This window comes from Seriola lalandi, unplaced genomic scaffold (genome assembly GCF_002814215.2).
Source record: "Seriola lalandi dorsalis isolate HSWRI2012SDOR001 ecotype SW California unplaced genomic scaffold, Sedor1 jcf7180002054422, whole genome shotgun sequence".
In the NCBI taxonomy this organism is placed as follows: Eukaryota; Metazoa; Chordata; class Actinopteri; order Carangiformes; family Carangidae; genus Seriola; species Seriola lalandi.
Window position 1 is genome coordinate 448,923 of NW_019524975.1, and position 17,088 is coordinate 466,010.

The window sequence follows — 17,088 nt, forward strand, 5'->3', positions numbered from 1 at the left end:
TAATCATTACAAAATAAGCCCCTGTAGAAGAAGACATACCCCATCATATTTAACACAATTTACACCCCTAACTGTCACAGACTAGGCTCAATTATTAAAAAACATTGGCACAGATTATCATCAGATCCAGCAATATACATGTAATCTCAGAGATATCCTGGTACATGCCAACACAGTACCAAGAAAAAAAAGAAAAAAAAACCTCTTCCAAATTTATGTTACAAATGCAAAGGATCTGCTTAATCCAATAATATGACCAAAGGTAATTATTTTACTCATCATCATACTGGGAAAAAGTACTTCATCAAAGATGTCATCACATGTTCCTCTTCGCATGTAATCTAAATAATCAAATGTCCCTGTGGTTTATTCTATGATGGTAAAATATCACATTCATTAAAACAGAGAATAAGTGAACACAAAAGCTCCATAAGCAGAAACAATAGAGATGACTCAATATCAGTATATTCTAATGACTCGGCACATGGCATCTCATCATTTAGGTTCCAAGACATTGAAAAGATGACTCCAGCTGAGAGAGGTGATAACATTGATGAATTCTTAATAAAAAAGACGATATATTTAATTTGCAAACATTATCCCCCAATGGACAGAATCCCATGTCACGCTCCAAGCAGTTTAAGGACTTTATAGATCAATCTTTGGCACACTCAAGATACTAATAGTTCATATGATTAGATACTTTGAATGACTTATGAAAGCTGCAAGGCTGATTATTGTGATTTCTCACTTGTTTAAGACACTCCCACAGGAGAATAATTGTCCCACACCTGGGCACACAAGATGGGTGGGGCTTTATATCTATTTAAGATGATTGTTGTAATTACCGTTTAAAATACTAGAGACTCTAGAGAGACTGAAACTTTAGAGTGATGAATAAATCAAGATGCTAAGCAACAGCATTGTATGCGGTATTCTTCTTTCCAAGACTGAAGTGACATTTTACAATGCATCAGCATCTAAGACGTTTGGGTGTGTGAATACCTTCATCGAGAAAATAGTTAAAATGACATCTGCTCCCTCTCTATCATCAAAATATCCAGAACTAATGAATAAGCAAACATTTTTGTTACAGAAGTTTAACTAGGTGAAGTCTCCTACTTCACTTATTTGGCTGTATTAGCTGGAGGTTTCAAGTTTCACCTTCACACTGTGTAAGTGATTGGCTTCCAAACTAGTTTCCACAAGATCATGTTCACCTGTAAGTATTTCACAGTAAAGAGTCTCTAACTTAAATAACTTATCAGTTGTATAGCCAATAATATTATGTATTCAGATACACAATACAAATCAATAAATTAGTTGCCAAGTAATAAAGATATTTTTTTGTTAGTGATTTCCAAACCACTAACTTAATTGGCTTGACTGGTCATCACAGTTACAGTGAAGCATTACAGGTATTCAGACCATTGTTTTAAATCAAAACATGCATCTAAATGTTGTTTAACATAATCAGCAATGTCGTGTCAATATGTAATTCTTTACAAACATATTTGCATCACAATAGTGTTGAATCAGCATTAACACTAGATAACCATCCAGTGGGTGTGTTCTGATCTCAGCTCAGCATGCTCTTTGTTTATACAACTGGAAAACTGCTGTTCGGTAAACAACAGGGCTGTCCTCTGGGGAGAGGGAGGAGCGTGACCAAGGTAACAAGCACCATTACCTCTTCAGTGCTACCTCTTGACCTTTGCAATTCTACACCTGTGCAGCTGTAGCTCATCATACCTGATGAGCCACCTGTGAAAGCAAACACAGTTTCTTGTCATACAAGATCAAGACTTAGTTATTAACAACAAATAAGATGGAAAATGGACGCCCACAAGACAAAGAGGAGCCGAACAAAGGCCAAGAAGAGGAGGGGAATAGTCTGGATTGGCTCCTTGGAAAAGACAGCTCAGAGATCAATCCTGCACCTATGGACACCAACGTTTTACTGTCTGGGTAACTGACCCCACCGGAGAACAGCTGGTGTTTGATTTCCTTCTGTAGATTATGCTCATGGATTTTAATTATTGAATGATGTAGACTACCTGCAGGAGTCATCGACACAGAAATCAGTGTGTTATTTTGCTGCTAAGATAAAATTGCGTTTTAGTCTTTAGAGACTGGTATGTATCAGGTGAGATGCTGGATTTCAGGTAAACCAACAGCCTTTAGTTGTTCTCAAACTGGATCCTTCTCTAGGAGTAAACAAACACCATGTTAGAGTGATATTTGCTCATTGCATTCAAAGATTACTGGTAATGTGACTTGAAGACTTTTGCATGGTTTGAAACCATGAGCTGCGTAATACATTTTATGACTTGTATGATTTTTCTGCATTTCAGACTAAACCGTTCCAGTGTTGACAACATATGCGTTAAAGTATTCACCAGGGAGAGAGTCTTTGAAGCAGTTTCCCAGGGGGACACAAGTCAACTTAATGGCCTGCTCAACTACCTGCGAGTTCATGATAAGCAACTTACAAGCCCAGAATTTACAGGCAAGTAGGAAGAAGCACTTTTATCTGTCTTATTTCTGACCAAAAACATCCTGCTGTTATTTATGTCCACGTTAGTTTGATTCAGTACAGCCATGTGTCCTTGAAAATACGTTTGTGCTGTGAAATGCATTTTGGTCATGTAGTACTGCAAGAGTTTTGAGTCAGCTTGTGTAGAAAAGGCATCACTGAGGGCAAGCAGAAGAGAATAGATGTGAATCAGTGGATACAGCTAGTTAGATTTAGGATCTTATGTGTAACACCTGCACTGTTTTCAAAAAATAGTCAGTCAGAGGAAGCTGAATGTAAATTGCCTCATTTGGTTCATAAAGCTCTTTTGTCTAATACAGTATAATAGTGTGTGGTGAAGTTTTCCAAAGTAAATATAGTGGTTTTTCTTGTACCATTCATTACGTTAATAGGGATCATCACAAACTCATTGATGTGAATGTGAGATGTGAATTTGTGTCCAACTTTCAGATGAAACAAATGGGAAGACGGCTCTCCTGAAAGCGTTGCTGAATCTAAAAGATGGTAAAAATGATACCATTGAAATTCTCCTTGACATAGCAGAGAAGACCGGAGATTTAGAAAATTTAATCAACGCGTCTTACAAAGATTCTTGCTACAAAGGTAGGTGACAAGAAATTGATGGGCATGAGTAATAAATGAGAGATGTCCCACGTGCAGCAAATCACTGTTGTCATGAGAGAGTTTAGGACCTCATGCACAAAACCATTACGCTGATAAAGGACATTTTATCTTCTCTAACAACAAACCACACGTCACAGGTCAGACAGCCTTGCATGTTGCCATTGAAAGGAGGAGCTTTGACCATGTGAAACTGCTGGTCCAGAAAGGAGCAGATGTGCAGGCCAAAGCCAATGGGAGGTTCTTCCAGCATAATGCAGGACTGGGCTTTTATTTTGGTGGGTAATTACTTCCTGAAAATAACTGAAAGAAACTACATTTTCTATGCCAGTTGTTACTGTCACTAAACTCACTTTTGCTTGTTTTCAAAAGGAGAACTTCCACTGTCACTGGCTGCCTGCACCAACCAGCCTGATATTGTGTCTTTCCTAATGGATAACCCTCACAGAGGAGCTGACCTGACTGACAAGGACTCGCAGGGAAACACTGTCTTGCACACCTTGGTGGTCATAGCAGACAACACAGAAGAAAACACAGATATGGTTGCAAGGATGTATGATGAGATCCTCATTCTGCACCACAAACTCGAGGAAACAACAAAGGTCAAGCTGGAAGCTATGGAAAATGATCAGGGGTTGACTCCTCTGAAGTTAGCAGCCAAGCTTGGAAAGATTGGGGTAGGTCTGTTTTCAGTTGAAGGTCTGTGTGTCTCTTCAGATACACCTTAATGCTACACTTTCCTTCTTTAATGTGTAGCAGTCCTATTTAGCATGGGGTGTATTGCCTTGAAGCATTAATATAACGTTTGGGAAACATTAATGTGACGTGTGTGTGCAAGCCATGAGAGGATGCATCTATTGTAAAACAAGCTAATGATCTCCTGTCTGATCTCTGGCTGGCCAGCTGTTCAGGCACATTTTGCAGCGGGAATTTGTGGATGAAGAGATGAGGCCGCTGTCCAGGAAGTTACCAGAATGGGTCTATGGACCTGTTCACTCCTCACTTTATGATATGAGTTCCATCGACACCAACGAAGACAACTCTGTGTTGGAGATAGTCGTCTTTGGGAGTGAAATTCCGGTTAGAAATTTCTTTTTCGACCTCATTTGAACAGATTACAAGCAAAATTACGATTTGTCCTCATGTTTTTTTTTTTTTGCTTTTTTCACAGTAGGTTATTTACTGACGTGGGGTATGTTAATGGAGGCAGTGGCGCCTTTTAAACAATATCATGGGTGTGGTCTCATCAGCTGTCAGTGCAGTATGCAAGTAGCATATATAATCAACAAAATCTAGAGTACAGCAAGACTGACCTATGTACAGTCTGTATGGCATTGGACACAATAACCTATGGTCCCACTGTCCAGTAACATAAGAACATTAACTGCATCAGATAATATAGTACAGAAAAACATACATTTTTAATGTGTGATGTTAATTTCATCAATGCAAAACAAACAGAAAGTATATATTTGAAATGTAATGAAAGGGTGTGATCTGATGAAGCCACAACAACATACAGTTTAAACTGGGATAGCAGCAGAAAAATCTCAATTTCTTTTCTTTGGCCGACATGTTTTGGCAAACAAGCCTTAATCACCCTCATGAGGCACTGATAAAAGACATTTGGAGTACTGCTTTGCCACTGCTATGTGCACACAGAGGACTGAGGTGTTTTAATGTGAAAACTGTCCTGTGAACATGACCTCAGAATCGTACCGAGATGCTGCAGATCGAGCCTCTTCGCAGTCTTCTCGAGGATAAATGGGACAGGTTTGCTTCCAAACTATTCTTGATGAATTTTTTGGTGTATCTGATATACCTGATCACCTTCACCACTGTGGCCTTCTACAGAAAGGAGGGACAGGTAAGACTGAACAAAACCACCATCTAATCAAAATAGGACTAACTATGTTTCAGCCTAAGCGAGGACTCCTAACTTTTCCCCCACAGCCACCGTTTCCCGTTGAAAACACCCCGGTCGACCACCTCCGCTGCATGGGTGAGCTCATCAGTGTCCTTGGAGCAGCGTGGTTCTTCTATAAAGCGGTGAGAAAGTGGAATCTGGTCCAGTTATTCACACAAAAAGAGTCAACATTAATTTCCAACTATTTCCATTTTCCCATGCCTCGATTTGTAATTCCACAGATAGTTCTTTTCAAGAGGAACCCCCCAAACTTCAAGGCTCTGTACACTGATGGATTCTATGACATTCTGTTGTAAGTATCACCATCTCTTGTGAAGAACACCTTTTACTATCTTTGCTTTCTTACCGCTCCGTTTGTGTTTGTAGTTTCCTGCAGGCGACACTCCTCCTGATCTGCGTGGTTTTGTACAGCTGTGGGCGGAGAGAGTATGTTGGACTCCTTGTGCTCTCACTGGCTCTTGCCTGGATCAATGTCCTTTACTACTCAAGAGGCTCTAAACAAATGGGGATGTACAGTGTCATGATGCAAAGGGTAAGAATTAAGTTAGTTTTATAGTTACCAAAAGTCTCAGAGTGTGTTTCCTGGTTTTAAATCTATGTCTCCGTTTAGATGATCCTGGGTGATCTGTTACACTTCTTATGTGTCTATGGTGTCTTGCTCTTTGGATTTTCTGCAGGTAAGACTCACATGGACTTCACATGTAAAAAATTAAACGTATGCAGAATAAAGACTTAAGTTGTTTTCCAAGGTAAGGACTTCTGATTTAAAATGTTCTCCTTCATCCATAGCTATTGTTGCACTCATAGAAGACTCCGCTCCAACTCTGGCCGACGGCACACCGGCACGTGGAAGGAGCTTTGCTGCTGATACATTCAAGTGCAAGAAGCCAAGTTACAATGACATCCGCTTTACGACACTGGAATTGTTTAAGTTCACTATTGGAATGGGAGATCTGGAGTTCACCGACCACGTTCAGTATAAGGAGGTTTTCTACATCCTGCTCATCTTGTACATAGTCCTCACTTACATCCTGCTGCTCAACATGCTCATAGCCCTGATGGGCAACACAGTTGAACGGATCTCCAAAGAAAGTGAAAACATCTGGAACCTGCAGGTGGGAAGATGTTATAGTCTGTATACTTGATTTCTAATGTTCACAATGTCATGTTAGGTTAATCTCACGAATCCAGGAAAGTTCTATAAATGCGACTATAAATTAGTAGAACCAAAACAGGAAATGTAGGTTGCATTTGCCAAAAAAAAGCTAATTCAACTTAAAATCAGAGCATTTACCACAGACATATCATTTTCTTTTAAGGGGAGCACTGAAACATCACTCATAAGAATTTTGGCAAGAGTTTCTAGATTATGTTTAAACAAAATAAAACTTGACAAACACACAAAGCTCTGACACACTGTAAACCACTAACATTTTGTTGCACATCCACAGAGAGCCTTTACAATTTTGGACATGGAGAGGACTCTGCCGAGGGGCCTGAAAAATAAACTGTACTCAGGAATGTCGAAGATGGTGTGTCTGACAGGCGAGAATGATGAGTGTCGGAGATTTTTCAGGTATAATTAAGAACATTTAAATACTGTCCTTTGGTACCCAAGAGTTACTTTTACTTCACTATTTCCATTTTATGTTACTTAATACCCTTCTACATTTCAGAAGGAAATATTGTACTTTTACTTCACTCCATATATTTTTAAGCTATAGTCACCAGTTATTTTTCAAACCAAGATTACATATTAAAAACATAAGGCTGTTCGCAGTTCCACCAAAAAAACACATCCCCTCTAAACTTCTCATGTTTCATTTAAAAAACAGTTTGAGAGTGGTGAAATTAACATTTCACGAAAAGCAGATCTGAGAAATTTTTGTTAGTCTAGGAAACATCAGTTTATGAACTAATTTTCACTTTTATAAATTTTTTCCCCTTCATAACTCAAATATAATTATAAGATCCTTAATAACTTTATCAGCTAAAACCTTCTCCATTAATTAGCCTTATAATTAGTACCAAATTGAATAGGACTTTATTGGTTATTAACATCTTACAACCAGCTAATGTTTCAGGAAACTTTGAATAAAGTTACAAAGGAAATTAGCAGGAAATTCAGGACCCATAAAAGCAAAATAAATAAATAAAGATTGCCCTGCGTGATGAAAACAATCTACAGATGTTACAGGAAGCATTTATATATATTATTATTCAGTGCTTTGCACCTCTAATTAAACCCCATTCACTTCCATTGGACTGTGGTGGCAAGAAAACACAAGGGGTACCACTATAGGTAATTGGGGAAAATGTTTTTTTGGAATTTGGGTGAACTGACCCTTTAAATCCTGTAATATTAGTTTATGAAGATATAATCATGTCAAGCACGTCTAGTGTTCCTCGTGATCAAAGTCTTATTGAACTTCAGGGTGGAGGAAATGAATTGGAGACAATGGAAGTCAGAGCTCGGTGTAATCCGAGAGGAAGACCCCGGGAATCAGATGATGAAGCCACAGCCCAACGACCAGACTCTCGGTAGGACAACAGAACATACACACAACCTGTATACGTGATGCTTCTAATTGCTAACATGTCACCGAGTTGCCATTTAATCTTTCAGGGTACCGGTGGAACCTAAATCCACTCCTGGAGAGGATTCGTTCCAGACGTCGCCCACCACAGCATGCCAGCGTTCCCAGGGTTTAAAATTTGAACATTCACATTCAGGTTGCATGTGGACATCAGCAGCCACAACAGCCTTTTTTTATATTGTACCTACCATTTCTTTATAAACAACTCTGAATCTGTACTGTACATTTTGTGTGTACCATTAACTAAGGACAATTACAATAACAGAAGTCTTCAATTATACCTGAAATTACCACAAATTCTATTTTTTACTTTACCTGTTGTTTGTAAACATCATGCCTGTAAAATAGGTCTTATCTGATTCAGTGAATTCTTATTTAACTGAAAAACTAAAATAATGTATACACATTTACTCTGATTGAAATCATCTTGACGGTCTTTATATGTGGATAAAAAAAAAAAACAACCACTCATGAAGCTTTGTGTTTGCAAACTTTATTTTGGTTAGGGGGAATGTTTGTGCAAGACATTTTATTCCTGAAGGTTAGGCAAAACTGGAATATCACATTTTCACAAAGTAGAGAAAGTAAGCCCCCCCATCCACCACCATTCACATGCTTGATCTTTGATAATCAAAGACGATCATTAACTGGAGTAAAAATAAATCTAGAGAGAGTTGTTACATAGCTGTGCCCCAATAAATATTGCCATCTGCGTCAACTAACATGAGCTGCAATGTGCTTAAGTAGACCAGACTCTTACAGTGCATATTGACGTGTACTGTGGGTGACAAGATTTCTGCATGGGAATAATAATATTGTGAAATGGAACCACAAAACATACAGTAAGTTCTGGTTGGAACCACATCTGAATCTTGCTTAGAGGAAAAAAAAGTTGGGGTGTACTGTGCAGACAGGAACCACTCACTCTAGATTTTTTTTTATGCTCTGTTCACATCTTTAAACTTTCACTTCACAAGATTTTCTCTAACCATTCAAATGAGGGCAGCAGCTCTGCTTTGTCACCAGATTGATGCTTATTACTGTTAGAACATCAGTTCCCACTACAAGCTTGCCGAGGCTTTTGGCCGGGGGTGGTTACAGAGAGGGACGCTTGGTCACTTTGGTCAGTGAGTCAGCAGCAAACAGTTCACACATCCCGACAGTGTCTAGGAATCGTGGCACACTTCAGGACTTCAGTCCATGACACAGTATCAGTAGTTACACTAAGAGGCTTGGTCCCCCATCAGAGATTAACTTCGTGCACACCTGTGTGCAAGTACCCAAGCTTAACATACACACACACTCAAGCGTCCATTCACACGTTTCTCCATACTAAGCCCAGTGGAGGCACTTCATATGAAACTGTAGAACCTGACTATGTTGGGCTGTAACGAGGCAGTTCAAAATGAACAGGACAGGTCTGTCTAATTGTTTAGTGTTATCACTCAGTGGCTGTTGACTTGAAGTTAAGAGACCAAACAGGCCTAGAAGGTGTCTGTCTTTAAGCCACAGTGGGACAGACTCCAGAAAATCACTCTGCCACTTTGAACACTCGTCAGTTAATGTATATTTAGAATCATCTCCAAATATATTGTTTGGTAAATAGACAAACAGTCTTTAACCTGTTTACCAGCATTAGAGTGGTGGCAATTTTCACCCTTCCTTCACCCATCCCATAAATAGGAACTTATTTTCACTGATACAGCCCATACATCATTACTATTCATACACACGCACACACAAATCATACTAGTGTGAGTTAAGATAAAATTCAATAGCAGCTTCAAGGGGCAGGCACATCAAAAATGAGAGCCAGGAAATAAAATAAACTGCCATCAAGTATGAAAACCAAAATACAGAAAAGGTACGGCTTGCATCTCAGCTGTCTTTCTCATGACACATGACACATCATCTCGCCATTCTTTCTCTCTTTTGACCTGTACTGTGTTCGGAGAACGACTCGGAGAGGGAAAAAATGCTTGGCGTTGTGAAAGACATCAGATAAAAGCATAGATGCAAACCTCTTATTTGCCTCTGAGTGCAGACAATGAGTTTACAGTTGTCAGTTTGTCTGCGTCAATGTGTGTCAACTATGGCACCTAATGTGAAATCACCTATGGCTTCAGGATGCAGTGGTCCAAAAAAATAAATTAAACTATATCAGGATATTTATTAAGTATAACTAAAACACAGTCCAAATACTTTAAAATAACTGCTACAGCCCTGTTCTATATACCTAGTAATTCTGCTAAATACTATTCATATTTTACTCTTAAAATCATCTTAAATCCTCGATAGATAGGCAACATTTGAGACAGTAGGATGGGTGATTTATGAACAGGTATGAGTGGCAATATTGCCTTAATATTTCCATTTAAGACAATATCACCCATTCCCACTGCCTATACATATTAACAATGCCCAATGATTTGACAGTACAGTTTTCAATTCAATCAAAGCTCAGGGAAAAGAAAAAGAAACTCTTACTCACAATGAAGCCACACTTAATTTGGGATCCTGGCAAAGAAAGTCAGTTACGGTAAGTAGAGGATAACTACTGTGACATTTAAGGCTTTTTCCAGAAGGCTAGAGGATAGCAGAGCAACATATGCCCGGACAAACATCAACCCGAAAGAAGGACTTAAGAGGAGGAAATGGGTCCAGAGCTTTGTGCTAGACACATCTAGCAAAACAACCTGCAGTTAATGTTCTTGTTTCTTTATAGGTAGCAGAAATACAACACAGGGTAAGGCCAGTGATTAGTAGATGAACAGCCCACCACAAGCCACACAGATAATGTCCACACCACATCAATTCACTTGCATTACAGTAGTAAAGTGGTGAGGAAATGTGTTGGAGGGGAAATGAAGCATTTTCCCAACTTGCATTATTTGAAGTACTTGCATGCTTGCAAGTGATCAATTTGCTTTTCACATACATAAACCATTTTAATAATAATGGGATGCCATTCTGTTTCACATTAGTTATAGACAAACAGGGGCTAATGGAGTTTCTGCTCCTTTTGCCAAATGTTAACCATAACATTTAAAAGTCATTTCTACAGTTCAAGTAGGACCATCTACAGAAATACAACAAAAACAGTAATAAAAGTATAACTATTACACACAAGAGGGCACTTTAAACCGTGAGAGAAACCTAGTTGCAACTTGAATCTCAGGAATGGAGAATGTTACTGTTTTTGCTAGTGCTGGGTTTGTCTTATTTATAACTAAAATTCTGCTCAACAGTGGAGGTTGGTCGTTTTTGCACATTGATCACACACAAATCGATGCAAAAACTACCTGAACGACTCACTGCGCAGTTCAAAAGCCATGTTGTATTCCTGACAGAGGAGTCGTGGCTCTCACTTAGGCCCTTTAAAAGTGTACACCTCAACTACGAGAGGGAGCTCCTGGGACAAGAACCTTATCAACAGTCTTATTAATTGCATATACATGTAACCTTCTTATTTAAATGGATCACAAACCTTTTTAGAGGATAAATAACTGCAAATAAAAACATTACACAAGGACATCCAAAATCATGCCTTTGGGCAGTTGTAAGGCCACAAATGCTGAAAAAAGTTGAGTTGTTCCATGTTGTCAACCTAAGAGAAGCACTGTGACAATCATATGGCAAGCATATTCTCAGCTGCAAATGAGTATTTTAGAACACCATATATACATGAAAAAAAGAGCAGCACATCCATGCCAGTGATGAAAAGAGGAATTCTACTCAACTGTGGACAACAATCTCAAAAACCCTTCATCTGCAAAAAAAGGTACGACATGGCTTAAGACCTGAGGAATACTTTGAAACATCACAACCTGGTGGGTCTACAAATCAAGCTCTGAAGCAATAAAATGTAATTGATCACTTGCAAGATCTTAAAGAATAAACCACAGAAGCTGAAAGTAGCTGTTGAGACAAAACTCAAGACACCAAGAGGGGATAAGCACACGCTTTAACGGTAGCCTGGGTGATGAGTGTGGACAGCTCTGCCATTACTGGGCTCCTGAACTTGGCCCATGGCTGACCTGTGCATCTTCTCCATCACATCCAAGTTCTGCTCCTGAAAGCTGGGCATCTGGAAGTCCCCTCCTAAGAAATCCACATTCTGCATCAACTTCGACTGGCCGCTAGGACCCTCCTTCCCTGGCCTGTACTTCGCCCCTGGGATGCGGTCAGCGGAGGCAGCAGCCTGCCCTCCCTGGAAAGCCACTGGGAGATCCTGAGGGCCAGATCCATTGTTACCTGCCGTGGCTGGAATGCTGCCCCACGGTGGCTGCATGTAGTGGCTATTAATGTAAGGCATAGAACCTACTGGGCAGTTAACAGGGGATGAAGGTCGTGGTTTTTCTGCTGGGTGTTTTAGAGGAAAAGACTGTGCAGTGTTTGGTAGCTTATGGGAATAGTTCAGGTTTTGAGAAGGGAAAGCACACTCAGTTGGAGCTTCCATCCTTGGGTTCTTGCAGGGATGGGCCCCCTCGGGGGGCTGCTGCATGTGGGCCAGCTGATGCTGGGCCCAGGAGCGCTGCTGTGGCTGCAGCTGCAGCTGTTGTAGTTGTTGTAAATGTTGCTGCTGCTGTAAATGTTGCTGCTGCTGCTGTTGTTTCTGCTGATGTAAATGGTGCTGAAGCTGCTGCTGCTGGAGTTGTACCTTCTCTGGGTCAGTGTGAAAGGCAGGTATACTATTAGTGGCAGCTATATTGGGCTGTGAATGGAGAGCAGCCCCAGGGGGCTGAGCTGTAGCTTTGTCTGGGGGTCCCACCATGAGGCAGCTGGGCACAGAGCCCAGAGCCGGGTGGTGAGAGGACACCCTTGAGCTGGCGTTGATCAGCAGGTTGCGGCTGATGGGGCTGGGGTTTGCGATCTGGCCCTCACAGACTGAGGTGGTGCCCATGCCGGCCCGTGCCTGACACAACTGGTTGATTTGGTGTACAATGCTGCTCAGGTCACCAGGCCGGTTCTGATGCAGGCTGGCTGCCATGGACAGTGGGATGGTGGAGGTAGATACAGTTACATTTGGTGGGGCATCTGCATCAGGGAGCTTCCGGGGCCCATATGCCCCCGGTGGGGGCTGCTGGAGGCTATTAGGCATGGTAGGGGGTCCTGCACCCACAGCCTGGGGGAGGGGCTGCGAGCCGACGAGGCCCTGGGTGTGCTGCAGGCTCGGAAGCTGAGCTCCATCAGATATGTGGCGCAGATCCTGAGTCACTCCTTGTTGTGTAAGTAAAGCTTGGGGAGGAGCTGTCTGATGCTTTAGTGTCTGCAGATGAGAAAGATGCTGCTGTGGTACGACTGAGGGACAGGGCTGGCTCTGCTGTAGAGCCTGGGGGTGAGGCAGACTCTGCTGCCTCTGTATGCCTTGTGGATGAGCCAATCTTTGCTGCTGTGAAGTCTGAACCTGGGACAAGCTCTGCTGCCGCTGCAGAGCCTGTGAATGAGCCATGTTCCTTTGTTGTAAAGCCTGTGGGTGAGGCATAGTTTGAGGCTGCTGTAAAGTCATTGGATGAGTCATGCTTTGCTGCTGCTGTAGCGCCTGTGGGTGAACCATGCCCTGCTTCTGGGCAGCCTGGACTGCAGGCTGAGGTGGGCCCTGTAGGTGAGGTGCAGGCTGAGGAAGATTTAAAGTGCTTTGAGTGGCATACGGCCCACTGTGAGGGTTCATGATGGCCTTGTGAAGGTGTCGGGCGCGGCAGCCGTCTGACTCTTTGATGACGCCTTTGGCAGGCGCTCGGAGGACAGCCAGCAGGCCCCCACTGGCGCTTACCTGAGAGGGGTAGGGACTGTGGCGCTGGCTGGACGAGGATGTGTCAAGCCCGTTGACTGTGCGTCGAATGTGCTTCCTTTGAGGTACTTTGACACTGTTGGGGAAGATCTGGATGGTCAGAGGGTTATTGGCAACTTTCTTAGCATAGGCATCCAACTCTGCTGGGGTTGGGTAGCTGGCAGATCTCATCTTCTGTGTAGTTTCCCCTGTAATGTGTATAAGGTCATACAACAGGAAGGCCTAATGAAGCATAGCACATCACAACACTATATACTGAAATATATAGTATAATATATTGAAATGTACTGTAATACTACATTGTCACACAACAGACACAGTGTGAGTGAAAGGTACTACAGGGTGAGCTACACTGTAGTTTTCTCTGCTACAGCTCTGTTAAGTGTTGTGTAGTCATTGCAGCTGGCAGGGCATTTTATGGATAACAAAAACCCACTTCACCTCTGTTAATGTTTTGCACCAAATGCACAACAGCCACAACAAAATAAAATGATAGTGTATTCAACTGAAGCGCTCCACTGTGTACTTTTAAATTCAGGATCATATGCACTGTTAAGCTGCAGGTGGAGTTTGTTCAACACATTTCATGCTGTCCGCACTTACTGAGAAGTCATACTATTTACACTGTATAAAGACACATTATCACATTGCTCTCAAATGTTTAGCACTTGTGAGTCAGAAAGAATGACTGACAGAATCCTTCTTGTCATGTAAATCTTAGCAGATTGTGGCTAAATGAGATTGTGGACCGGACACTGAGAATAAAACTGCAAAATCAGCACAGTCTGATCCCTGAACCTGACCACTGAGCAAATGACTCATTTTAAAACATGGTGGAGGAAAGCACTTACATTTCTGAAGTCCAGTGTTCATCTGCGTGCGGGAGAGAAGTCTGACGGTAGGGTCACCTGATGCTGGCAGACAGGCCAGCATGTCACTATTCCACTAATGCAGCATGGGACACCTTCTCCTCACCATACTGGGGAGAAACAGAGCAGGCGTAAGTCAGCCGCTGACAGACACTAACGTTGGTGTGAGATGACTTCGCTATCGCCTATTTTCACATCCAGTACAGTTTGACCTTTTGCAAATGGCAGCTTGTAATAAACTGACATCATGGGTCTGTAAAAGCATGCTGCGTACACCTTGCAGCGAGCTGAGATGGAAAAAGCAGATTTTCCCTTCAACAAAACAGCAGAGACACAGCATGATGCCAGGCGACAAACCAACCAGCTTTCTTCTTCAAACTCACATGAGAAAGTGTCAATAAAAGAAGCACAATATCCTCTGCTGAACTGGTTTTTAATGGATGATATTATGAAAAGCTGGAACCAAATTAAAATAAAAGCACTGATCCCAAATCCAATTGTATTTTCATATTAAAAAAAAAAAAGCCAGTGGCCTCATTGAATACTTCCACAAAGAAGTGCTGTGCATATCCAAATAAGCACTTTTGCTCTCAAATAGCAGTGAACCAGTGATGAATCATAGACTGTCTGTAAATCAATGATGAATCGGCAAAATGATGTGTGAGTAAACCATAAGGAAACATATTTGCTGGCCAGACTTGGAGTAGGTTAAGGGGGCTGACAATCTAATGAATAAAATGTCAATTGTGAAAACGCACTTAACAGTCTCCTTAAGCTCAGTGTGACGTCTTTGTTTTATCCAACCAACAGTCCAAAACCCAAATGTATTAAATGTGCTATCAAATAAGATAGTTTATGTTCACAGTTTAGAAACTGGAACTCTGGATAATTTCTGGTTTGAAAAATTATCAATTTTTAATCAAGTTAATTTTAATTTTCTAACAAATTAATCAACTCTATTGATATGGTTTGAGCCTTTGTTGGAGTGGTCACCATCTGAAACATGTCGTTAGCTTATATCAGAGGTCTTACATAAAGAATCAGCATAAAGAGTAAACGTAAACATCCACATCTCCTTCAGACAATTCCCAGTGACACCCCTGGCCTGATACACCAGGTTGCTACTGGCACCTTTACAGCCCTTATTAACAGGATCAGGTGTTAATGGTCATAAAATTCAACGTTTCTATTACCAGATACATCCATTCAGTCCACACATATTACTTTCATTAACGATTAATCAGTAAATTCTTTTGTCTGTGAAACATCAAAAAAGCCTGTTTATCCTAACTTTGAAGATCTGAGGTTGATGTCTTCAAATGTTTGTTTCTTTTAAAATATTCAGTTTACATTTATGCATGAGAAATTAAAGCAGCATCTCTCCTCAACTGACGCTGAAATTTGCAAATATTTGGCTTATTTTTTGCTTGAAAAATTATTGACACAATTTGTCGATTATAAAAATAGTTGCAGATTGTTTTTCTGTTGATCAACCAATCATTCCATTGGCACTGACACATAATGAAATCAATGACTGGCTTTAACCCTGGTGTGGATTCTGTTCCCCATCTCTTTCACTGGAAGGACTCTGGTAAGGGTTCTTTGACAATTTCTTAAGGTTTACTCACACATCATTTTGCAGATTCATCACTGAGTTGCAGACAGTCTATGATTCATCATTGGTCACCTACACTGTTCAGATACTTACAGCTGAATTGTTATAATGGTGCAGCCTCTAAAGGATTTGTACTGATCCTGTGGGTGATAGAAAGTGTTTGTGTGAGCACAGATTCAATAAGACTCGTCTTTTTGTTTCTAACATAAAATGCCTTTGGCTATAGGTCCAGTGTTTCCAGTGATCAGTAAAAGCATCCTCGTACATAATGTGACCTTTTCTACAGACACAAGTCACACAGTAAGTCCTGAGCTAAAGCCTGTGCTGACCTTTGTCCGTGTTGAATCACACACGTATTTATTTATTCATTCTTCTGCAGAGGCAGGTTAACTTTCAGACAGTCTGTGGCTGGGTAACGTTAGCATCTGTCCGACAATCCAGCCTTAATCTGGTGTAGTTTAAATAGCTAAATAAAGTTAGTACCGGTCTAATGAATGTAGCAGAACCTTTCCAGCTACACAATACAAGCCGGGCTGGCTGCAGGGCCACGGTGCCCGCTTTGACGGAGATAAAAAAGGGTAAAATAACGTCGTAGAGTGCGTTAGCTCGGAGTCAAGCTCCACAATAAATAAGGAGCTTCTTTGTGCTTGCTGAGAGCAGGCCAGCTGCTCAGCAAACTTTAGCTCGTTACTGACCAAAAACACCGACGCCACCCGTATTAAAGAGGATGATACTTACTCCTCATGAATCTATGAGTAAGGTAACTTCATTTTGTGGAGATATAATGTTGATTTTGCTGTTAAAATGCAGAGACCCTCCCCGGTGTCTCGGCTCTCCGTGCTGCTGTCTGGCTACGGCAGCAACACTTGCCGCGCATGCGCAAACAGAAAGGACCCGCTTCTGCGTTTAGGCGTCGAAAACAAACGCCTGCACAATAATCCCCGCGGCTGGGACGTTTTTATCTCTCAAGGGTTAGGCGGTGCATGATCACAAGTGCATGATCACATGTGCAAACCCTTAAATATTTACTTTTGTCATCAAAAATTATTATTATGTATGTCATTATGTAGAGTGACTCCTGTCGGTATGAATGGAGTAATGGGCCTACAGGGCACAGGCACAGAGCCTCTGA

At 41.3% G+C, this 17,088-nt stretch overlaps 2 protein-coding genes across 3 annotated transcripts; one reads left to right on the top strand and one right to left on the bottom strand.

Moving 5' to 3' along the window:
- The first annotated feature begins 1,731 nt into the window (after positions 1–1,731).
- LOC111657965 (transient receptor potential cation channel subfamily V member 1-like) lies at positions 1,732–8,156 on the top strand. The gene is made up of 15 exons (XM_023410325.2): positions 1,732–1,968; positions 2,355–2,509; positions 2,987–3,139; positions 3,298–3,435; positions 3,530–3,834; positions 4,061–4,237; positions 4,869–5,024; positions 5,111–5,206; positions 5,306–5,376; positions 5,451–5,616; positions 5,695–5,761; positions 5,874–6,199; positions 6,536–6,660; positions 7,519–7,625; positions 7,711–8,156. Exons 1-15 carry the CDS (start codon positions 1,829–1,831, stop codon positions 7,794–7,796), a joined length of 2,268 nt encoding a protein of 755 aa, XP_023266093.1. The 5' UTR covers positions 1,732–1,828; the 3' UTR covers positions 7,797–8,156.
- Positions 8,157–8,158: 2 nt separating this feature from the next.
- Positions 8,159–16,828, bottom strand: LOC111657966 (protein FAM222B-like). Of its 2 annotated transcripts, XM_087175162.1 has the most exons (4): positions 16,695–16,809; positions 16,050–16,096; positions 14,324–14,451; positions 8,159–13,660 (listed from the first exon to the last, which is right to left on the bottom strand). In XM_087175162.1, the coding sequence occupies exons 3-4, from the start codon at positions 14,403–14,405 to the stop codon at positions 11,646–11,648; spliced, it is 2,097 nt and encodes a 698-aa protein (XP_087031288.1). In that variant the 5' UTR covers positions 14,406–14,451; positions 16,050–16,096; positions 16,695–16,809; the 3' UTR covers positions 8,159–11,645. The 2 variants fall into 2 exon arrangements, with proteins under 2 accessions (XP_087031288.1, XP_023266094.1); XM_023410326.2 differs by lacking the exon at positions 16,050–16,096 and having other exon boundaries at positions 16,695–16,828.
- Between the last annotated feature and the right edge of the window lie 260 nt (positions 16,829–17,088).